Raw genomic sequence first — 23404 nt, forward strand, 5'->3', positions numbered from 1 at the left:
TCTAGATACAGCTCCCAGATATGATGAGCATCCATCAGAAAGATGGGGCAGAAGCCACATTGGATTTGGGGAGCAGATTCGGATTTGTCAGTAGATTCCTTAACCTTGGGTGAGGGTGTACATCGGCCACCCAGAGATCTCTCTGATAACTGGCTCCTCCCTGTATATTTTCCTTCTTTCCTGGTGACCATATGCTTGTCTGCTCTCTGCTAGAAATCCCCATGTGAATAAACAGAAATGTGAATTCTCTTATATCTGGGGTCATAGTTCAGAATTTAGAAACTTGCTGTCTATTTTGAGTGGTATTTGCCAGGCAACCAAGCGGACAGCTCGTATTGGCCAAGATTCAAGCTTCCCTGGTGGCTCAGATGGTTAAAGAGTCTGCCTGCAATGCAGGAGACCCAGATTCAATCCCTGGGTCAGAAGATCCCCTAGAGAAGGTAATGACTACCCACTCCAGTATTCTTGCCTGAAGAACCATGGACAGAGGAGCCTGGTGAGGAGCCATGGAGTAGCAAAGAATTGGACACAACTGAGTGACTAACACATATACAATGTAGTTCAAGATCCCTTAGTAGCAATGGTGGGGAGGGAGCATTTACCAGATTTTTTTTTTGGTTCTTTATCCAAGAATTAGCCACAAGAAGCAGAAAGTCCTCAGGGAAATTGACATGAAATAGTGGAGCTTGAACCTGACATAGAGCTCATTTGAGTCAGCCCTTTTCCTTTCAGCCCTCCTCTCTGCTATCTTTTCTATGCTCATGACCCTAGATCTTGTTCTAGAAAAACTTTAACAAGCTTTACATATTATCCACAAAGTAAGGATGAGGTAGAGAGAACAAAGAAAATGGCAGAATAGAAAAACTAAGGTGATGTCAGATATCAGGTGAATATTTCAAAAGTGCACTGTGAGGGAATGTACATTTCCTGGAGATGGCTTACAAATTTGGCTTTAAGTTTACTGGTTGTCATGCAAGCAGGGAAAAGTGATTAATTAGTTTCTTAAAAAGTTAAACACTTTCCGTATGATCCAGCTATTCCACACCTAAATACTAACTGAAGAGAGATAAAAGCAGACAAAGACTTGTACATAGTGTTCAGAGCAGCTTTATTTGTAATAACCAGAAACTGAAAACAACCCAAATTTCCACCAATAGGTTAATGGATAAATATTTTGTCATATGTTTGTATAATGGAATAACACAGCAATAAAAAGAAATGAGCTGTTGATTCACACAACATAGATGACTTTCAAATTAATTGTGCTGAATGAAAGAAGTCATAAAAGAGTACATACTTTGTGATTCCATTTATATAAAACTCTAGAAAAGGCAAAATAATCTATAGCCACGGAAAGCTGATCAGAGGTTTGGGAATGAGCAATGTGTGGAGGGGTAGAAGGGAGAAATTGAAACAGGACATGAGAAAACTTTTGAAGGGCTTGAATTCTTTCATATCATGCATATGGGAATGGTTTCACAAGTATGTGTGTGTGTGTGTGTGTGTGCTCAGTCATGTCCATGAACTACACTATGGAATTCTCCAGGCTTCAATACTGGAGTGGGTAGCCTTTCCCTTTTCCAAGAGATCTTCCCAACCCAGGGATTGAACCCAGGTCTCCCACATTGTAGGTGGATTCTTTATCAACTGAGCTGCCAGGGAAGCCCAGATTCATGGGAGTCAGCATTATTTCCTCAACCAGCTAGCAAGCACCATCTGGGCAAAATCACCACCCTATATTTCTCTGGTATTCACCACAGGGCCAAGCACAGCAGTGGGCATACGGAAGACCTTCAGTAAATGCTTGTAAAACTGAATAAAATATTGCCTATAAGAAAATGAGTATGGATTGGATTTTTAATAATGACTGAGTATTTGCCCCCGAGACACGGTTTCTGATGGTCTCAGCTCATCTCATTTTTTTGTTCTGTGTCTCTGACTCTTCTGTACTTTGCCATCATATCTGCTCTATAGTGGCCTGGTTGTCTTTATGTCTGTGATGGGTGTGGAGTCTCTTCCTCCACTCCTTTGAATCTTGGTGCAGGAGGTCACTGACACTCCAAGAAGATCCTTCTCTCTCCCAGCAAAGGTGCCCAATGTGCAATGGATATTATCCTCTGTACAGATCTGTCTGACTCTCTAATAAAACCATTTATGGAGACACTATTTTGTGTGAGACATTGAATTTGGCTATTTAACAAGTCTATAAATCCTCAACAAACCCAAAGAAATACTCTATTATTATGCAAATTTTATGGATAAATAGATTAAGGCTCAGAGTGATGATATAGTTCTCCTGTTATCACACAGGTAATCACTTGGAAAAATTATGATCTTGAATTACAGACATTATAATCTATTCTCTTAACCACTCCCGGAGTGGGTAGCTATTTCTTCTCCAGGTGATCTTCCCAACCCATGAATGGAACCCAGGTCTTCTGCATTGCAGACGGATTCTTTATCAGCTGAGCCCCCAGGGAAGTCCGATTCTCATAAGAACTTACCTTTATTGAAACTTTTTTCATTGCTCTCACTTCTTAAGGGCTTTCCTTTCTACCTGGTGATAGATTTACTTAGGTATAATTATGTGTGAAAAGTACTAAGGAGCAGGACCACTCAGAGAATAAATGCCTTACCTTAGAATGTACAAATGTCAAATAACTTCAAGGATCATTACTCTGGTTGGAAATTTTATTACCTTCATTGGTGAGGATGACAATTTGTAACATTTTCCCAATTGTCAACTTGCTCTGCTTGTAGAGTTAATCCTCCATCCTAAATATTTCCTGTTTCTTAGGAGAAGGCAGAATAGTGTTTGCGTGCTTGTGCGTGCGTGGGTTGCTGAAGTTGGAGGAGGCGTTTGACTCCAGTAGTTCTTTAAGGTAACATTTTCTTTTTGACAAGCTGCCCTCTCCCAAGAACCACGCCTCTTCTCCCTTTGATCTTTGGTGATTTGGGGCTGACTGGAAATGGGGGTCATCATCAGCAACCCTTTGTCAAATCCCTGCCGGCCCTATTTTCTGGATGGTTCTCTTTAGGGCAGCCTTGACATCAGCATTCCGGAGGCTGTAGATGATGGGATTGAGGATGGGGGTGACTACAGCATAGAAGAGGGAGACAAGAGGGTCACTGGCGGGATCATAGCTGGCCTTAGGCCGGATGTAGATAAAGATGGTGGTGCCATAGAAAAGGGACACCACCACCAGGTGGGAGGAGCAGGTGGAGAAGGCTTTGAGGCGGCCAGCAGCAGACGGGATCCGGAAGATAGTAGCCAGGATACGCCCATAGGAACCCAGGATGAGGCCAAAGGGACAGAGGATGAGGAGAGCAGCGGCCAGGATAATCTGCAGTTCGTTGAGAGAGGTGTTCCCGCATACCAGCTGCAGGACAGCCTGGATCTCACAGAGGAAGTGTGGGATGGCCTTGGGGCCACAGAAGGGCAAGGAGAAGACAAAGGAGGTGTGGCCCAGGCCCACCAGTGCCCCACAGGCCCACGCTGACCCAGCTAGACACAGGCATGTCCCTTGGCTCAGCAGCAGTGGGTAGCGAAGGGGTTGGCATATGGCGGCGTAGCGGTCATAGGCCATGGCTGCCAGGAGGCAACACTCCGTGGCACCAAAAAGGAGAAGGAAGAACATCTGGAGAGCACAACCAGAGCAAGGGATGTGGCGCTGACCGGTGAGGAGGTGGTGAAGCAGCAGGGGGACCGTGACAGACGTGTAGCCGATCTCCAGGGTTGAGATGTTTCGAAGGAAGAAGTACATGGGGGTCTGGAGGGCAGCGTCAGCAGAGACCAGCAGCACGATGAGGAGGTTGCCAGCCACGGTGAGCAGGTAGACGGTGAGAAAGGAGAAGAGTAAGCCCTGGAGGTCGGCCAGGCGGGAGAAACCGACAAGAATGAATTCGGTCACCACGGAGGTGTTTGTAGACATCCTGCTCAAATCCCTTCTGATGAAGGACGAAAGAAATGGCGAGGGAAAGTTGCAATTATGGAATTGTGAGGTGGGCAAAGATGGCGTCTTGTTGGGACTTCTCTGTCGGTCAGGTGGTTAAGACTGCTCCTTCCAGTGCAGGGGATGCGGGTTCCATGCCTGGTAGGGGAACTAAGATCTCACGTGACACAGGGTCTGGCCAACAATTAAAAAGAAATAAACCCGGTTTCAAAATTTGAAATTTTAAAAAAGATGACCTCTTCTTGTATCTGAGCAAAGCATTGGAACTTCTGTCTTTTAGACTTTCATGGCCTTTGAGGCAGCACAGCCTTGAGTCCATATTAGACTCTTGCTGGCTCTTGGAACCCTGGGTGAATAGTGCGGCTCTGTGCCTAACTCCCTCACCTGACTTCTCCCTGGTGGTGCCCGCCTTTCATAACAACACACTGAATTCTGTTTTCAGTTACTCCAGGGATGAGGGCTGGATCATTCTAGCCTCCTTTTTACTCTTTTCTCCCTTGCTCATCCTTCCCACAGTGCTGGGGACAGAATTTTCCCTCCCAGCAGATATTTCCCTCCTCAAAGTTAGATGTGTTCCATGTTCAGGGAGGGCATGAAAAATCCCAATTTAGTCGGAATTTTCTCTGTGTTTTTTCCTTTTTGAGTCCTTCTATATTTGTCTTTTACTTTCCTTCTTTCACATGTTTCCTTTTCCCATGCCTCTCAATTTGTCGCCCCTCTCACACAATTTTCGTATAGTTCCCCACCCCCCGCCCCCCAACTTCAACTCTTTCTTCAGTTACCAGATCCACTCAACCTTTCTCTGTTTTTTTTCTCAGTTTCCTATCTAATGGCAATGAGATAAATTTCATGGTTTTCAAAGGGGAGAGAAGAAATTGGAAAGATTCTCTCTCTTATAGGCAGTTAAACTGTTAATTATCCAAAGGAGTGAGAATCGCTCTAGTTTTTAAAGATACTCAGGAAGGAGATGACAAGGTCCTTCCTGGTTGCTTATTTTTGCATTTTACAGCCCTCAAACCTCATCTCTATTTATCTTAATATGTATGCAAAAACCCAAGCCACACGTGTAAACTTCACAGATCCACACACTAACATAGTACATTTCTAAACACAAGCACAGAAAAATAGTCCAATATCCTCAGATGCTAGAGTCAGCTAAGGTCACAAATAAATCATGTATTGTATATACACACAAATATCACTACAAATAACAATGAATGTGAAAATACATTTAACCTAGGAATATAAATACACCCAGATATATAATAGAAGCACACATCTAAATTCTTTGCAAACGTAAAACCATATTCAGGAACATCTATTAAAAATACAAGCTCACACACTGGTGTCCTTTTGCAGTTCGAGAGTCCTTGGTTCATTCCACCTTAGTGGCTCTTTCAGTGTTTTTCAGGAGATGCTATCAGAATTCTTTCTTTTTATTTGAAGAAACAGCCAGTGATAAAGGCAGATGGTCTTTGATGACTTGCTTATCTTCTCCTTTCTCTACACAGTGGATCCCTCCCGAGGAAGGTACTGTTCAATTTGGTGTCTCTTTCATGTCTCTGAGGACCTGAGTCTCCAAGCATATTTGACTTTCCAAAGGGAAGTGCTCTTCACACAACCAATTAATGTGTTATTTTAAAGTCTGTTTCTTAGGTTGCAGAAATTGTAGGGTGACCTGTCAAGAGCATATCAGAGAAAATGTCCAGGGCTATTGTTTTTCGTAGCTCTCCCATAATATCAAAAAACTAACCCAATTAAAAAATGGGCAGATGAATTGAAGAGACATTTTTTCCAAAGAGGAAATGCAGATGGCCATCAGGCACATAAAAAGATGCTTAATATTGCTAATTATCAGGGAAATGCAAACCTGAAACACAATGACCTATCACCTCATATCTATTGGAATGACTGTAATCAAAAAGAACACAAACAGCAAATGTTGGTGAGGATATGGAGAAAGAGAACCCTTGTACACTGAGGTGAGAATGTAACTGGTGCAGCCACTATGGAAAACAGTACAGAGGTTTCTCAAAAAACTACAAATAGAACTATGACCCAGCAGTTCCACTCCTGGGTATATATCCAAACCAAACCAAACCAAACCAAACTGAATCAAAACACTAAAAAGATACATGCACCCATGATCATAGCAGCATTATTTACAATTGTCAAGAAATGGAGGAAACCTAAGTGTCCATCAACAGATAAATGGATATAGATGTAGTACACACACACACACACACACACACAGGAATATTACTCAGCCAAAAAAGGGATGAAATAATGCCATTTGCAGCAACATGGATGGACCCTAGAGATTATCATACTAAGTAAGCCAGACAAAGACAAATATTATATAATATTGCTTATATGTGGAATTTAAAAAATGATACAAATGAATATCTATACAAAACAGAAATACACTCACAGACATAGAAAACAGACTTATGGCTACCAAAGGGGAAAGGAGGGGAGGGAAAATTAGGAGTTTGCTATTAACATATACACACTATTGTATGTAAAATAGATAACCTACAAAGAATCTATTGTATAGCACAAGGAACTGTACTCACTATTTTGTAATAACCTTTAAGGGAAAAGAATCTGAAAAAGACTGTATATATATGTGTATATATATATATATATATATATATGAATCATTTTACTGTGCACCTGAAACTAACATAACATTTTAAATCAATTAAACTTCAATAAAAAAGAAAATAACAGGCAAAGTTTATTTGGGGTGCCATAACGGAGAAGGCAATGGCACCCCACTCCAGTATTCTTGCTTGGAGAATCCCATGGATGGAGGAGCCTGGTAGGCTGCAGTCCATGGGGTCGTTAAGAGTCGGACATGACTGAGCGACTTCACTTTCACTTTTCACTTTCATGCATTGGAGAAGGAAATAGCAACCCACTCCAGTGTTCTTGCCTGGAGAATCCCAGGGACGGGAAGCCTGGTGGGCTGCCGTCTGTGGGTCACACAGAGTTGGACACGACTGAAGCGACTTAGCAGCAGCAGCAGCAACAAAGTATCACAAATGGGATGGATTAAATAAAAAGATTCATTATCTCACAGACTCCACAGGAGTCTGGAGATCCAAGTGTTGGCAAAGTTAGTTTCTTGAGTCTACTCTCATTGCTTATAGAAGGCTGTCTTCTCCTATGTATTAAGACACTGGTTTTCCCTCTGTGTATCTGTGTCCTGGTTGCCTCTTCTTAAAAGGATATTAGTAGTCATATTGGATTAGGCCCCATTCCAGGTAACTCATTTATCCTTAATCATCTCTTTAAAGATGCTGTCTCCAGATACAGCCTCATTCTGAGGCATTGGTCATTAGGGTTTCAACATATGAATTTTTCTGGGGGTGAGAGAGGTGGTCACACACAGTCCAGCGCATAACAGCACTACAAGGAAAGAAAACTACATGCCAATCTAATCTAATAAACCAGCACTTGTTCACTGCTTTCAGTTCAGTCACTCAGCCGTGTCTGACTCTTTGCTACCCCATGGACTGCAGCACACCAGGCTTCCCTGTCCATCACCAACTCCTGGAGTCTACTCAAACTCATGTCCCTCACCTCAGTGATGCCACCCAACCATCTCATCCTCTGTTGTCCCCTTCTCCTCCCGCCTTCAATCTTTCCCAGCATTAGGGTCTTTTCCAATGAGTCGGTTCTTCATATCAGGTGGCTAAAGTATTGGAGTTTCAGCTTCAATATCAGTACTTCCAATGAATATTCAGGACTGATTTCCTTTAGGATGGACTGGTTGGATCTCTTTGCAGTCCAAGGGACTCTCAAGAGTCTTCTCCAACACCACAGTTCAAAAGCATCAATTCTTCGGCTTTGCATCATTTCTTCATTCACTGCTTTGCATGTTATTAAGTCTACTGAACATCAGAACTTCTCTCTGAGAGAACTGAAAAGGATTTTATGTTCTTTGGTTACCTGCCTGATAGCAAGTGAAGGAGCTGGATGTCCAACCCAGATGTACAGACTACAAACCATGTGCGATTTCCCAGCACTTTATATGAACATCAGAGTATTCACTCCTCTGGAGAAGCTGAGCAATGGAAAGAATAGGCAAAAATGGACATGCTGGGTGGCAGGAGGAGCAACTGTTTCACTTAAAATGTGCCACAGATAACTCCCCAGAGCAAATATATAGATTTAATGACTGGACTTCCCTGGGTGGGAGTCTGCCTACCAATGCAGGGACACTTGCTCAATCCCTATTCTGGGAAGATTCCTCATGCTTGGGGCAACTAAAGTGGGTGTGGCAGAACTACTGAGCCTGAGCTCTAGAGCCTGCGGGCAACTACTGAGCCCATGCACTGCAACCACTGAAGCTCCTGCGCCTAGAGCCTGTGCTCCAGAACAAGAGAAGCCACTGCCATGAGAAGCCAGTGCACTGGCAAGAGCAAGCCCTACTTGTTGCAACTAGAGAAAGGCTGCACAAAGCAATGAAAACACTGGAACCAAAAATTAAAAAAATAAATAAAAAGCTAAGCTTAATGATTAAAAAAGTTACCTTGCACAGGTAAAATTCAATGACTAGGAGTTATTTTCTGCTGGATATCCCACCAGCTTTGCTTTCTCTGCTTTTCCTGTGGCTCCATCACTTTGTTTCCCTGCTTGAGTGGTAGACCTTTTTCATCCGGGACACCAAGACTTTCAGAGCTTCCTTGACATCCTTGTTACGGAGTGTATAGATGAGAGGATTGAGAAGGGGAGTGATGACTGAGTAGAAAATAGCCACAATCTTGTTGATACTTGACTCATACCTAACAGCAGGGCGGACATACATGAATATGAGAGTGCCAAAGTAGATGGTGACCACGGAAAGATGTGCTGTGCATGTGGAAAAGGCCTTGCGCCGAGCAGCAGCTGAGGCCATGGCTAGAATTGTGGCCAGGATGTGGGCATAGGAAGCCATGGTGAAGACCAGGGCCCCTAGGATAATGACAGTGCTAAAACCATAGCCCACGGCTTGGATGGCGTATGTGTCTGTGCAAGAAAGGCGGAAAATCTGGTCAGCGTCACAGAAGAAGTGGTTGATCTGGTTGGGGGTGCAGAAGGAGATCTGTGTAAGGAGGAATGAAGGGAACATGGGGCAGAGGAATCCCACACACCAGCAGACGCCAGCCAGGGTACCACACGTTTGAGGGCTGAGCAGAAGTGGGTAGTGGAGTGGTCGGCAGATGGCTGCATAGCGGTCATAGGCCATGGTAGTGAGAAAGAAGAGTTCTGTGGCAGCCAAAGAGAAGAAGAAGTAGTACTGGGTGATGCAGCTGGGAACTGAGATGACCCCTTGGGAACTGAGAAAGTTGGCCAGCATTTTGGGCACGGTGACTGTGGTGTACCAGAGCTCTACCAAGGAGAGGTTGCAGATAAAGAAGTACATGGGAGTGTGGAGGCGTCCGTCCAGGGCCACAATGAGCACAATGAGCCCATTGCCCACCAGGGATAAGAGGTAGACCAGGAGAAAGAGGGAGAAGAAGAGCAGCTGCAGAAGTGGAGAGTTGGAAAATCTCATGAAGATAAATTGAGTGACCAAGGTGCGGTTGGCTCTTTCCATTCAGCTTGGTGGGTCAACTGGGCATGGAGGAGACATATAAAGATCTTGAGATGTCTTAAGTTACATGGTTTCCTCTCCAGCTTTATTACACCATCTGGACTCCACACACTCCCAGTATTCCTTTTAATTCACCCTTTGACTGCCTCAGAGCTTCTCCAAAGCAGAGAGCACTCTACTTCTTCAAAAGTAGGGTTACTAAATATTCAAGACACTCTCTCTTTCTCCTCATTGAAATAGGTCCTAAAATGCCACATTTCCCAGGAATTCTCTTTAGAAAGATTACAGGAGAGGACTCAGCTGTGGCTCTAACTAGAGTGAACATGGAGCCACGCTGTCCCTAAGCATAGGTTGAATTGCATATTATTGTAGATATCAACTTTTTTGGACGTCAGACCAGGAAGTTTATATTATTTAACTTAATATTTCCAAGGATTGGTTAGTGTGTATCCTTGAGCTCTGATCCCAAGAATCTTTAACCTTCAGGCTTGCAGGAGATATGGGATATTACTGATCTTCTATCTTCCTGCTCTGGACAGTAGCTCTGTCTTTTGCCATCAGATCTCAGAAGATGGGGAGTAGTGAGTGTGTTTACCTTTGTACAGATTCTAGCACAAGACTGGTAGAGGCCCTTCATGGAGACTCTGATTCTGAGAATCAAAGGCAGAGTAGGAGAGCTCTTCTTGCTCAGTGGAGGGTAAGGAGTGGAATATAGTTTAACGTGAAGAGTAAATGTAGGCTTGGATTCCCAGATGGGAATTTGGGGATGGGATAAGATCCTTGAAAGGAAACAACTGTTATAGACATGTGCTTAAATCCAAACTAATCACAAAAGCAAGGCTCAGAGGATACTCAGGTTTGCATAGCTGAAGTTCATTGGCGTGGATGAAGGTGATAGCACTGACATTACTGAGCTGTGCGTTTTACATATTTTGCACATCTTGCAGGTGTCTTCATTTGAAGTGCTCTAAAAATGGAAATATCAAATATATTCAACATTAGGAGTAAGATGAATTATGCTATACATTAAAATACATGAAATAAACAAAATACACGAGAAATTGTTTTGACACAATGTAAAGGTGTGATGCAAAATCTAATATTCAATATGATCTGGTATGTATGCCCAAGATATAGATTACCAGTGACTTCTTAAATGTAAATTTTTGTGTCACCACTTCATAATAAATACAATTTCAATATCAAGAGGGATATTTTATTTTGCTATTAAAATATTTATTTTATTTTGATGTCAGAAATAAGTTAGTTGATAAAGATCCTTCAGGTTGCAACCAAGTCCTGGCATAGTCAAATAAATAAATAAGTATTAAAAAAGAATGCATTGAGTTAGTTGAGAAAAACGAGAGAAAATTGACAAATATTAAAAAGAAATTAAGAATCATCTGAATATTTTCCAGTCAGTGTGAGAAACATTATTTATATTGGAATGTTAACTTTTGAAGTATTTTCATTTATGTATTTATACACACATACACATGCAAAGACAAATGCACACTTGAAACCATAAAAAGAAATTTCTGAACTGTCCATCCTTTACTTTCCATTCTTCCACTGCCATCTCCTGATTCAGGCTTAGTACCATCTCCTTTGTTCATGACACTACCACCCATCAGGTTTCTCATGCTGCAAATATGGATTAATGTTCAATGACTCCCTTCTTCCCCTCTCTCTTTCTTTGCCCCCATGTCAATACTTACTAAAGTGCTTTGTGATATATCTGTTTATGTCTATTTTTCTACTATTAAATCTCAGTATTTAAGATTTACTCAGATCTACTATTAAATCCCTTGAAGTTGGGAGCTCTACTTTATTCAAGGTTTTATTCTCAAAACCTGGGATACAGCATGGAAGACAGAGCAGTAAAAACTAAGTGTCAGGTGGAGGAATGAATAGATACACCATCAAAGCTGCTTGCTAATTGTTATCCAGCTTCTTTCTCTTCCAAAGTGTCCAGAATTCCCTGCCAGATGGATTTTCCTGGACACAGTTTTTTTTTTTTTTTTTGGACACAGTTTTCATTCCATCAATCTTTTGCCTGTGATTCCTATAATACATTATATCAGGTTCCAATTCCTTGGATTGGCATTCTTTTGCAGACCCTGAAACATGTGTTCTATACCACCTGTCTAAGAAAGTGTATTTTTAAGTTTGCCAGTGGGATTATTCCTATTTCCCCAGAGCTCATTCTAAATACAAACTTTCTGTGTCTGTTTTCTCCCAGTAAGAACTGCTGAGAGATTTATGTCAGAAGAAAACACTCTTCCTCTTCACTCTCTCCAGCCCCAAATTTTTACTTATCTATGATTACCATTGAGCTTCTGACTTCAAGGAGCTCATGTCTAATAGTAGAAATCTAGATATAAACAGATGTTTCATGAAGTATTTTGGTAAGTGTTATAAACATGGGCTAGTTAAAGGACCTTAAGGAAACCACTGCAGTTGAAGGATCTGACTTTTTAGAAGCAGAGAAAGGTTTCACAGAGAAGGTCAAATTCAACATCAGTCTTTATGAATACAAAGGAGTTTTTAGGTATCAAAGAGCAGGGTGTTTGCCAATGCACGGAGGCATGAACTGACACTGAGGAGTTCCCTAGGGCTTTGATTAAGGTAAGGGCTGGGAGGAAGGGGTGGGTCATTTTTGCGGGGAAGGCAGGGCTTGCTTGCACGGACAGGCTATCTCCATCTCTGACCTTCCAACAGTCTTCTTCCCTAAGTCAACTCCTTTCTTCCCCTGAAGGAAAAGTAAGACCTGCAGAGAAAAGACACTGACTTCTGATTTCCTCACTGGTCGCTCACCCACCAGCAGATACTGATGGGGCTAGGGGAGGAGCTTTGGGAGAGGTGATACAGTGAGACCTCCTGGCAGAGAAGAAACAGACCTTGCTTCCCTGAATTATTGATTTCCCACTGGAATGAAGACGAATCCGTGTGTAGGTACAGGTTCCAGAGTCAGGGTTATAGAGAGCTGATGCATTTGGGCCCATACTGGATCATCGGGCAAAGAGTTTGGGGCATCGGGAATTTTGTATGAGGCTCTCAGTTGGGAGTCAACTGGCAAGATGAAACTGAGTGGATGGCCAAGGCTTAAGGGAGCTGCTCGACTTCTGTTTAAATTAACTTTGGCTTGAGCCAAAGTTCCAACCAAGAAGAGGATGCAACCTTACCAGCATATTTATCTATTTCCTTACCTGCCTGACCAGAAAAAGTAGATATGGGGGAAAAGTGGGGGTCATGTGAGCAGACCAGGCTCTCTCCCTTTTACTGCTAGCAGAGCTAAGAGCAGATCTAGGACTGGCTGTTGGCTGGGGTTATTAAAAAGGAACATTGATATGAAAATGTGATTGGAACAAAAACTAACAGGGATTTGTGTGCAAAGTTTCACCCTAATAGAAGCAAAGGAAAAGTGAATGTCTTAATAGCCAGAGAACACTTTGAAACATAAACATGACTGACAAATTAGGGAATCTGACTCAGGGTCATTAGGCAGTTGGTGACCCAGTGGAAAGGGAGGCAGTAAGCAGAGCACGGTGTATGGCAGTAACCATAAAAATACAACTGCTGTACATTTGCAGTCCATACATTGAGTCTTAGTATACTATATTCATATATCAGCAATCACTGATGCACATTTAACGTTTAGAGAATCTAAAGGTTGGGGGCCATTTTAGGCAGCTTTCCTTATTTTGCCCCAAACCCTAGATTCCTTTCTGCCTCAGTGCCTTTGCTCATGCTTGGCATCCTCCCCTGTGTTTTGTAAAACAGCAACCATTGTTTTTGATTCATTTATGAAGTCTCAGCCAAATGTTCTAGTCCAGGGACTAGTGAAATAATCCTGAATTCTTACTGTTCAGAGAGCTATACAGTTCAGAAGAATGGCAACTGGACCTGGAAATTCTGATGCAATAAACTTCACCTATAATAAGTGTTCCGCAGCCCAGAGAGGAAGGGTCTTGGAACAATCTCATCTCTTTTCATCTGTGCTGGATTCTGAACAACAGAACTGATGGCAGCATATTTATATTTTATCTTTGTACCCTGGAACCAGTGTTCACAATACTATTGTTTTTCCCTGTATAAATCTATGATATTCCTTACTGTATTTTATTTTCCAGAATGGGAATGAGTGAGAATGTATAGGGGGAGTAAAACAGACTCTATGCTTCCATAAACTTTGTGGTCAAATAAGTAGTGGTCCCCTTCCTCTTACCACCAAGAGGCTGTGCTTGTAGTTGCTGGTATCACAATATTTATGCCTAGAATTTGGGCCAGGAATTAAGAAATGGCATCTATCATCTCTCATTTGGTCATCTTAAAGAATTCATTTAATTTTTTGAGTCAAGGTTTCTTCTGAAACTTTGGACAAATCGTCTCTAATCCTAACTATAAAGACTCTTGAAAAATGTCAAACCAATATAAATATTTTCCTTTTCTTACCCTCATTTATTATTTAATTTAAAAAACAGGCAAACATATAATTTTATTGAAAATAAAATTTAAAATATTATTGAGTTAGAGCCATTGACTGTGTCACTGCCCTTTGTGAAGTTATGGACAAAGTTGAGTCAGAGGGATATATATGAAAATGGTCAGTCTTTAAAAATATCAGGTAGAGGTCAAACAGCAGGTTGGTGTTCAGCTGTCTCTGAGAAGCTGAGTATGATTCAGAAATGAACAACTCTAGGTGCTCCACCTTCTCCATCTCTCTCTCTACTTCAGCAGCTGATAAAGAATACTTTTCTCTCATCCATCACTCTGGACATTTATTCTCTATTTCTAAAGAGAGAGAGAAATACTCTACACCATTCTGCTATTCAGTGAAGCTTCAGGTTACTTTTGGAGTGTCCTATCTCGGCTATTTTGAATTTAAGTTTTCCTCCCTTCCTTCCCCTACCCCTTTTCTTTCTTTTTAAAATAGGGATGCATGCTAAGTCACTTCAGTCATGTCCGACTCTTTGCGACCCTATGGACTGTAGCCCTCCAGACTCTTCTGTCCATGGGATTTTCCAGGCAAGAATATTGGAGTGGGTTGCCATGTCCTCCTCCAGGGGATCTTCCCCACCCAGGGATCAAATTTGAGTCTCCTGAAGCTTCTGCATTGCAGGCAGATTCTGTCAGCCACTGCTGAAGCCTTTAAAATAGGGATAATGCAACTGAATTCTGACTAAGAGAGAAGATCTGGCTCACTATCATTAGTTACACTCTAACTTTCCATTCCTAATTCTTTTTACATGACCAAAGACACTGACCCTCATTGCCTTGGGCATCAGGGCAGGAGAAGATAGCACTCACCAATGATGGGAAAGAGGACTGGAAAGATGCATCAGTTGGTTCTGTGGGACAAAGAGGTAGGGTGCAGCTTCTGTCTTAGGAAAAACAGTAACAAAGTCCAACTGAGAGAGGTGGTGTTGGAGAGGAGCTCCCTGTGTCCTCTTCTCCCAGCTCCCTTTTCAGAAGCATGTCTTCCTTAGGGGGTCAGGGTCTCTGGAAAACCATGGAATCTTCAGAAGCATGTATAGTTTATTTTCCAGATTTGAGCCTCCATGCTCTGAGGTGACTACCCTGTGAAGGGAAGTGTTGTTGGTGTGTCTTTTTTCCTCAGGGGAACTGTACTCCCTGAGACCCACACACCCTAAGGTGACTCACAGAGATGATTGGTATCAGGAGCCCAGCGGTCACACTGTTCCCTTAGAGTCAGAAAGCCCTGCCAGTGCAGACAATTCCCTGTAGAAGGACCACATCTGCCTCTCTGTGTATGGAGCAGGCTGATGGGGACCAGGTTTCCTCTTCTGCTGTCTGGAATGTTAGCTCTGAGGCTGTTGATTCCAGAATTTCTTGGTGTCATATTGTTCGATCTAGAGCCACTGAAGAAGATCACTCTTCACACAGAGTCCTGTACAGTCAGTAATGACTGTTAGTAATAAGAGTGTGTCCAATGCCCACCTTTTTTTTTTAAGGTTACAATTTTTTTATGTTTTTTTTATTTATTTGGGCTTCCCTGGTGGCTCAACGGTAAAGAACCTTTCTGCAATGCAGGAGATGCAGGTTCGAGCACTGGGTCAGGAAGATCCCCTGGAGAAGGAATGGCAACCCACTCCAGTATTCTTGACTGGGAAATCTCATGGACAGAGGAGACTGGTGAGCCACAGTCTATGGGGCCTCAAAGAGTCAGACACAACTGAGAGACCAAACAACAGCAATGATATATTTATTTGGCTGCACCGAGTCTTAGTTGCAGCATGTGGGGTCTTGTTCCCTGACCAGGAATAGATCCTGGACCCTCTGCACTGGGAGCGTGGAGTCTTAGTCATTGGATCACCAGGGAAGTCCCCAGTGCCCACTTCTTATGCTTTTGTTGAACACAAACATTTCTTTTCGGGCTTTAGGGAAGACCTTCCTCTGTGGGAGTAAAGAGAGTTAAGGAGGGGAAAGGTAACAGCAACTTGCCTGAATTCACTAATGAGGGCTTGAGGAAATTCTCCCAAGTACAGTTTGTGATGGGACAGGAAAAGTCCCATCAAGTTTGAATAATCATTACAATGAATATGCTGTTTTTTTCATTCTATAACGTTTTCAATTCATTGCTGCATGAGGGTCAACATTTTTGGTATTGGAAAATCCCCCAAAGCTTGTCTGATGCCTTGTCCTCCTCCTCATTTCCCTTGTGTGTTTTTTCTTTTCTTATTGTGTCCTAGGAAGTAAGCATATAGCAGAGAGAGCAGTGAACAGGCCAGGGTTTTGATCTTGGTTGTTGAAGGTGATAAATAGAAAATAAATTTAAAGAGCAATTTGTATGGTAATTGGCAAACACATAAAAAATTTAAACATGGTAAAGTTTTTATATGGGAAAAAACAAAAAATGTATGAAAATAAAAATCATGTATATCACCCCAAATCCCCAGTAGCAAGAATTAGTAGTTTTGATGCTAACCAGGTTCTTGGCCTTCCACAGTCAATAGAAACTGACTACAGATCAGACAAGAAATTCAGGCAAGGCTTTATTGGGGCTCCTGTGCCAGCTGCAGGAGGGAGAGAAAGCAAGTAACATGTTCCCTTGCTTGTCCCAGTGGAGGGGCGAGCTCATTCCTTACATGGCTGAGGGTAGGAGTGTTTTCCCAATAGTCATGTACGGATGTGAGAGTTGGTCCATAAGGAAGGTTGAGCACAGAAGAATTGATGCTTTCAAATAGTGTTGCTGGAGAAACTCTTGAGAGTCCCTTGTACTGCCAGGAGACCAAACTAGTCAATCCTAAAGGAAATTAGCCCTGATTATTCATTGGAAGGACTGTTGCTGAAGCTGAAGCTCCAAAGTATGTTGGCCACCTGATGCAAAGAGCCGACTCATTGGAAAAGATCCTGATGCTGGGAAAGATTGAAGGCAAAAGGAGAAGGAGCAGCAGAGGATGAGATGGTTAGGTCTCATCTAATCATCTTGGTTAGTTGATGCTAATTAACTAATGGATCAACTCAATGGACATGAATTTGAGAAAACTTTAGAAGATAGTGTAGGACAGAGGAGCCTGGTGCGCTACAGTGCATGGGGCCACAGAAAGTTGGACACGATGTAGTGACTAACAACAAGGAGTGTGTCCAGGGCTTGGGCTGGAGGTGTGGCTTAGGTGGTTTGCCCACCCTTTTGTGGTGTTGAGTGCAGGAGGGCATGTGCAGTACCCTGTTTTTGCTCCCAATACCTAGTTTTTGCTTCCATCTCTTCAGAAATGGCAGTTGGGACTTTTGTATTTTTTGGTCTAGAATTTGCCCCAACTGTGCATGCACACAGTAATTTTTAGTCCCATATAATTTCTTTGTATTTTGTAGCTGGAAGAGAGGTATGTCCAGGTGTAAGCTTTGCAGTATTGCAGCAAAGGATCCCAGGTCTCAGCATTGTCTCAATTTCTTGATTATGTCCACAGAAACAGATGTGAGTGGTTTATTTTACTTTTTTATACAAATGAGAATGGAACACACTAAGCATACTATTTTGTACTTGATTTTTTTTTCTGTTTAACAAATATCGTAGAGCTCTTTGGCACCATTGGAAATAATCATGGGATATTAGGGCTTCCTGGGTGATGCAATGGTAAAGAATCTGCCTGCTGAGGCATTATGTTTGCAAATGTTTTTATAAGTAAAGGGAAAAGTATGTAAAGACAGATGCCAATATTTAAACAACGATTTCATCAAGGTAGGTGGAGTGTTCTGCGGGGAGAAAGAGATAATATTCATTTTCTTTAGAGATTGCTATTTTATTTGAATTGTTATAGTTAGAGTGCATTATATCTATGATTTAAGCTATTGAATAAAAAAAAAAAAGTAGTAGCATTTACTGTTGGCTGTAGATAGTGGACCTTACAGTAGTTCAGAGAAAGGGGTTTTCTCTGTTGGTCTGTTGGGAAAAAAATGGGAATGAAGTAAGGGTTTGACTCAGATGGATGACAGTGAAGTGACTGAACACACTGCTGGGGATGAGAAGTCAATAAATCAGCCTGGTGTCTGTGGAGAATTCACAGAAGGGAACAATCGTAGAGGAGCTGTCAGGTAGGCATTTGGGCATGGAGGACACTGAAAGGCCATTTAATCATGTAGATGTTACTTTGTAATAATATGCCAGCTTCCTTCCCCTTAAATCAGCCCAACATTGGCAAGGCTTTGAAAATCCACATGAAATACTCCCCAGGGCTGTTTCAATTGAAATACTTTTCTGGGATGGTGAAATGTCTGAAAGCTGGGTGTGGGGTGGAAGGGTTGAGAGCAGTCTTCTGGGAGGACCACTCTTGGGCATGGTGGTTTAGGGATGCTGTAGAGAACTTAGGAGAGTTTTGTGATAAGTTCTGGGGAAAGAGCCTAGGAATGGGGGATGGGATGCTTAGTGGAGTGCATTAGCCCCCAAGTAGATGGAAAGGAGGGTTCCCATATAACCCTTGGTTTCTGCTCTACTTTTGGTCAAGCCAACAGTTTAGGAACCTCCTCTGGAGAAAGACAGGTATCTCAGGGGGCTGATATTTCCTTTTCATTTAAGGTTGTTCTCCAGTCAGTTTGTAATTGGTTCTCAGGGGCCCCTCTCCTCTTGGCAATTGTCAGCCCTCTTTTGTGATAAAGGGAAGGAAAAGCCAATGGAATCAGGAAACTAGAAAAGGAGATGGAGAGTGGAAAAGAGAATGACTCTGGGGAGTGGAGGGTGAAAAATGTGACATTTCTAATCAATGTCTTGCATTATTTCAGGTTGAGTTAAAGGGAGGAGTTGAAATTGGGAAACTTCAATAATCTGAACTCTTCGGACAATCTTAGCACATATTCTGCTTTTCACAATTTTTATCTTTAGAAGGGCTATTGCAGGTGAGTTTCCTATTTTTGTATAATTGTTCACAGCTTAGGTCACAGACTTTTTATAAAAGGGTAAAGAATTGGTATTTATGGAGTTGTTTCCTCTGATTAGTAACACATTTCATTTAACCCAGAGAGTCAAAAAGTCAGTTTTTCAAAGTCATTCCTCTGGAATCCTAGTGTTGCAACGTCTTCCACTAAAACCTTCCCATTTGTCTATAATCCTCACATCCTTCTATCTTCTCTTTTCCTTCTTCTTTCTCCCCACTTCCCCAACCCCTTAAAAAATAGAGTGGGAATGTGGTGATCTGAAAAGCCAGGATTATGCTATGACTTGAAAATAGTTTTCATGTGGATGAATTTTTTTAAAAGTTAATTTTGTTATTATTATTTTTCCCACACAGCATATGGGATATTAGTTCTCCAGCCAGGGATTCAACCTGTGTCCCCAGTGTCCACTGTCCTCCAAACAGTGGAAGCTTGGAGTCTTAATCACTGGACCACCAGGGAAGATCCTGACTGAACTTTTAAAACACTCCCAAGAACAGTCTTATTGTGGAATTGACAACCATAGTTTTCATACCTTCTGCTAGCAGATTCTGTGACACATACACACACACACACACACACACACACACACGCACGGACAAATATCTGCATTTTTGCCCTCTGCTTCCAATCATTTGATGTATTCTCATTTTTAATAAACACACACACATCCCTTTGGATAGCATATGAGATCTTCCTTGTAGGTACCCAGGGGCATTTTCAGCTCTTCACTCAATTATACATCTTTGCTTTCCATTATGTCTCTCCTGCCTAGAATACTATGCTCACTCTCCTATCCTTTGCCTGGCTGACACTTGTTCTTCAAAACTTTTTACCTACAATTACTTCCTCAGGGAGCCTCCCTGATCTTGATTCTCACACTCTCTCAGTTCCTAGTCTGAGTTGGTTTTCTCTCTATTCACACAGCACCTATACTTTCGTCAATCATATTATTTATTACATTTGTATTATAAAATCTTGTATGAAATTAGAATTTAAAGAACATTATTTTTAAGGGAGAGGGTAATCTCGAGACTATAAGGTTATAATTGTGCTAAGATAAAGAGGTTGTAAGACTAATGAAGAGAGAATACATAGGAATTTTCCAAGTAACAATTGATTAGGTGCTTGAGGAATGAAGAGACAATGTTAAGATAAAGATGACTACAATATAGTAAGCTTGGGTATCAGGCAGAATTTCCAAACCACTCACAGTGAAGCTGGTTGTGATCAAGGAAGATAAAACAGTTTTTTTTTTTCTTTTTCCTATAACAAGCTGATTGTAAGCTGTGATAGGACACAAGGCAGGCATTTGAAGGACATTACACTGTTGCTCCGGAGAAGGCAATGGCACCCCACTCCAGTACTCTTGCCTGGAAAATCCCAGGGACAGGGGAGCCTGGAAGGCTGCTGTCTGTGGGGTCGCACAGAGTCGGACACGACTGAAGTGACTTAGCATAGCACACTGTTGCTCATGAGGAAGGCTCTATGGCTGGTTACAGAGATCGGGAAGGTAGAATTTAGTAAATCATAAAAATATTGGTGGTGGTTTAGTCGCTAAGTCGTGTTTGACTCTTGTGACCCCGTGGACTGTAGCCTGCCAGGTTTCTCTGTCCATGGGATTCTCCAGACAAGTATACTGGAGTGGGTTGCCATTTCCTTCTCTAATAAAAGTATTAGATTGAACTAATAGGTTAAGGTCTCTGAAGACTGGAAATTGAGAGTTTAAATCATTGATCAAACTTCTTGAGTCTTGAATATGTGCACAATTAAGGAAAACAGCAGAGGTAAGGAATTGGAAAAGCAACTAAAAAGGGGACAGACTAGGATGTGTGTAAGTGATTCTTGTTTTTGAGACTTACCTTTATCTTTTTCATTTTAGCTCTACTTATCTCGGGCTTGGTGTAGAAGATGCAAAGAAGCACTAGAATCTGTCACTTAATCACTGCAGAAACTTGGATGATCTTCATGGAAACGGTCTCCATAGGAAACCAAACGATTACTGAATTTGTCCTTCTTGGTTTCTATGTCAAAGCTGAGCTGCATCTCCTTCTCTTTATTGTGTTCACTGTCATCTACGCTTCCATCATCCTAGGGAACCTGCTAATCATTGTGGCGGTGGTTAGCTCTCAGAGGCTCCACACACCCATGTATTTCTTCCTGGCTAATCTGTCCTTCCTGGAGATCCTCTACACTTCCTCAGTGGTGCCCAAGATGTTGGAGGGCTTCTTGCAGGAGGCGGCCATCTCTGTGGCTGGTTGCTTGCTCCAGTTCTTTATCTTTGGTTCTTTAGCCACTGCTGAGTGCTTCCTACTGGCTGTCATGGCATATGATCGCTACCTGGCCATCTGCTACCCGCTCCGCTACCCTCTCCTGATGGGACCCAGATGGTGTTTGGGGCTGGTGGTCATAGCGTGGCTCTCTGGCTTCATGGTAGGTGTAGTGATTATAGCCCTCATGGCCCAACTGAGATTCTGTGGCCACAACCACATTGACCACTTTTACTGTGACTTCATGCCTTTGATGAGCCTGGCCTGCTCAGATCCCAGTGTAGCCCAGATGACAACATTCATCCTGTCTGTGGTCTGCCTCACTGTTCCCTTTGGACTGATTCTGACATCTTATGGCCGGATTGTGGTGGCTTTGCTGAGAATTCCTGTTGGGGCCAGCAGAAGGAAGGCTTTCTCCACGTGCTCCTCCCACCTAGCTGTAGTGTCCACATACTATGGTACTCTCATGGTCTTATACATCGCGCCCTCTGCTGTCCACTCTCAGCTCCTCACGAAGGTCTTTGCCTTGCTCTACACTGTGATCACCCCTTTCTTCAACCCTGTGATTTATACCCTGAGGAATAAGGAAGTTCAGCAGGCATTGTGGATGCTTCTGTATGTTAAGCAAGCTGAAATGATTGAAGGAGGATGGTGGTAAAGATGTTAATTGGACTTTGGGATTGGTTGGGTAGAAATAACTTTGTCCTGTTTTGACATTTCTCTCTGTGAAAAGTTTTATAGTTACTGTACTCGTACTAAAAATGAATATTGTAGAGCAATAATTTTAAAGTGCTTTAAATTTTTTACTTTAATATTTTATAATTTCTTTACCAAATAGGCTTTGAATATTTCCTATAGGAAACAAATATATGAAAACAGCAATGCAAAACAAACCTAGAGATAAGTTGAATCATGGAAGTTTGTAACGTGGTTTTTCATTGATGACTATGTCTTGAATCTCTTTTTATTTTAACCAATATGTATGTATTTATTCTTCAGAGATTCTCAGCATAGCTGAACATGATTTAGGTGATCTCTGTTTGTGAAAGCTCATAGTCATTTTTAATTTTTTCACCATGCAAATATAGTTCACATTTAGATTTTCCTATAATAAATTCTTAAGAGTTGAATTGTCAGGTTAAAGGGAAAGCATATTAAAAAATTAAAGCTGAATGCATTTAATTGTTTAACTACTTTATTGTAGAAAATTTCAAATATACAGAAAAGTAGATAGAACACTATAATGAATCCCATACAGCCATCATCTAGCATCAATATCAACATTTGCCAATCCTATTTCTATTGCCTATAGCTCCTTTTTTTCTGGAACACTTTAGAGCAAATTTCAGATGTGTAAGTATTGTGTTATGTGAAAAGTATAGCGATGTTTTCCATGTGCAAATACATTTGATCCTTGAACAACATGGATTTGAACTGCACAGTTTCACTTAAAGGCCGACTTTTTTTTTTAGTAGTAAATACAGAAGTACGGGATTTATGGCTGGTTGAATCCGTAGATAGGGAACCTCATATGTACAGGGGAACCATGTGTACAGAGAGCCAACTCAAAGTTATAGGTGGATTTTCAATTTCTCAGTGAGTTGTCACCCCTGGCCTTGGTATTGTTCAAGGGTCAAGTGTACTCAGTATGTTTTATCGATGAAGGCATTTAAAGAAAAAAACATGCCAACCCCGATGTTATGATATTTAAAAATACCTCCCCAATGGCATCTAATACCCAGACTATGTTCAAATTTCTCCAATTATCTTTAAGTAAATTCTTAAAATTAGGATGTAAACAAGATTCACACTGTATCTTGTTGTGTTTTTAAGTCCCTTATTTCATAGTGGTCCTTCTCCTCTATTTTTTTTTTTCATACTTTTGACTTTTGGGGAAATTAAGCTCACTGTAGAATGGTTTATATTTTACATTAGACTTTCTGCTGACTTATGGTTTTGTTTGGTGTCTATCCCTATATCTTGTATTTTATATAAACATATTTTGTGTCGATCTCAGTCTATTGATAGGGTAGTGATTCCATCAGCTAAGAATGCCTGAGGCACTCACTTGGGCTCTTCCTACAGACGTTTCTCTGACCAAGGCTAATGCTGTGGCTGGGCTGACCCTTGTGGTTCCTATTATGATTGCAGGATGCATCTCAGCAACAATCATTATGGAAATTTGGAAAAAACAAAGTTTATTACTT

At 41.7% G+C, this 23404-nt stretch overlaps 3 protein-coding genes across 3 annotated transcripts; 1 reads left to right on the forward strand and 2 right to left on the reverse strand.

Annotated features, from left to right (window-relative positions):
* Nucleotides 1-2996: 2996 nt before the first annotated feature.
* On the reverse strand, nucleotides 2997-3932 carry LOC113881534 (olfactory receptor 10C1-like). The gene has a single exon (XM_027524546.1). It carries the CDS (start codon nucleotides 3930-3932, stop codon nucleotides 2997-2999), a length of 936 nt encoding a protein of 311 aa, XP_027380347.1.
* Nucleotides 3933-8580: 4648 nt separating this feature from the next.
* LOC113881455 (olfactory receptor 6N2-like) lies at nucleotides 8581-9540 on the reverse strand. Its single transcript, XM_027524485.1, has one exon. It carries the CDS (start codon nucleotides 9538-9540, stop codon nucleotides 8581-8583), a length of 960 nt encoding a protein of 319 aa, XP_027380286.1.
* An 11355-nt stretch (nucleotides 9541-20895) lies between these two features.
* LOC113881456 (olfactory receptor 11A1-like) lies at nucleotides 20896-21855 on the forward strand. Its single transcript, XM_027524486.1, has one exon. The coding sequence runs from the start codon at nucleotides 20896-20898 to the stop codon at nucleotides 21853-21855; it is 960 nt and encodes a 319-aa protein (XP_027380287.1).
* Nucleotides 21856-23404: the final 1549 nt, after the last annotated feature.

This window comes from Bos indicus x Bos taurus, chromosome 23, assembly GCF_003369695.1.
Source record: "Bos indicus x Bos taurus breed Angus x Brahman F1 hybrid chromosome 23, Bos_hybrid_MaternalHap_v2.0, whole genome shotgun sequence".
Taxonomy (NCBI): domain Eukaryota; kingdom Metazoa; phylum Chordata; class Mammalia; order Artiodactyla; family Bovidae; genus Bos; species Bos indicus x Bos taurus.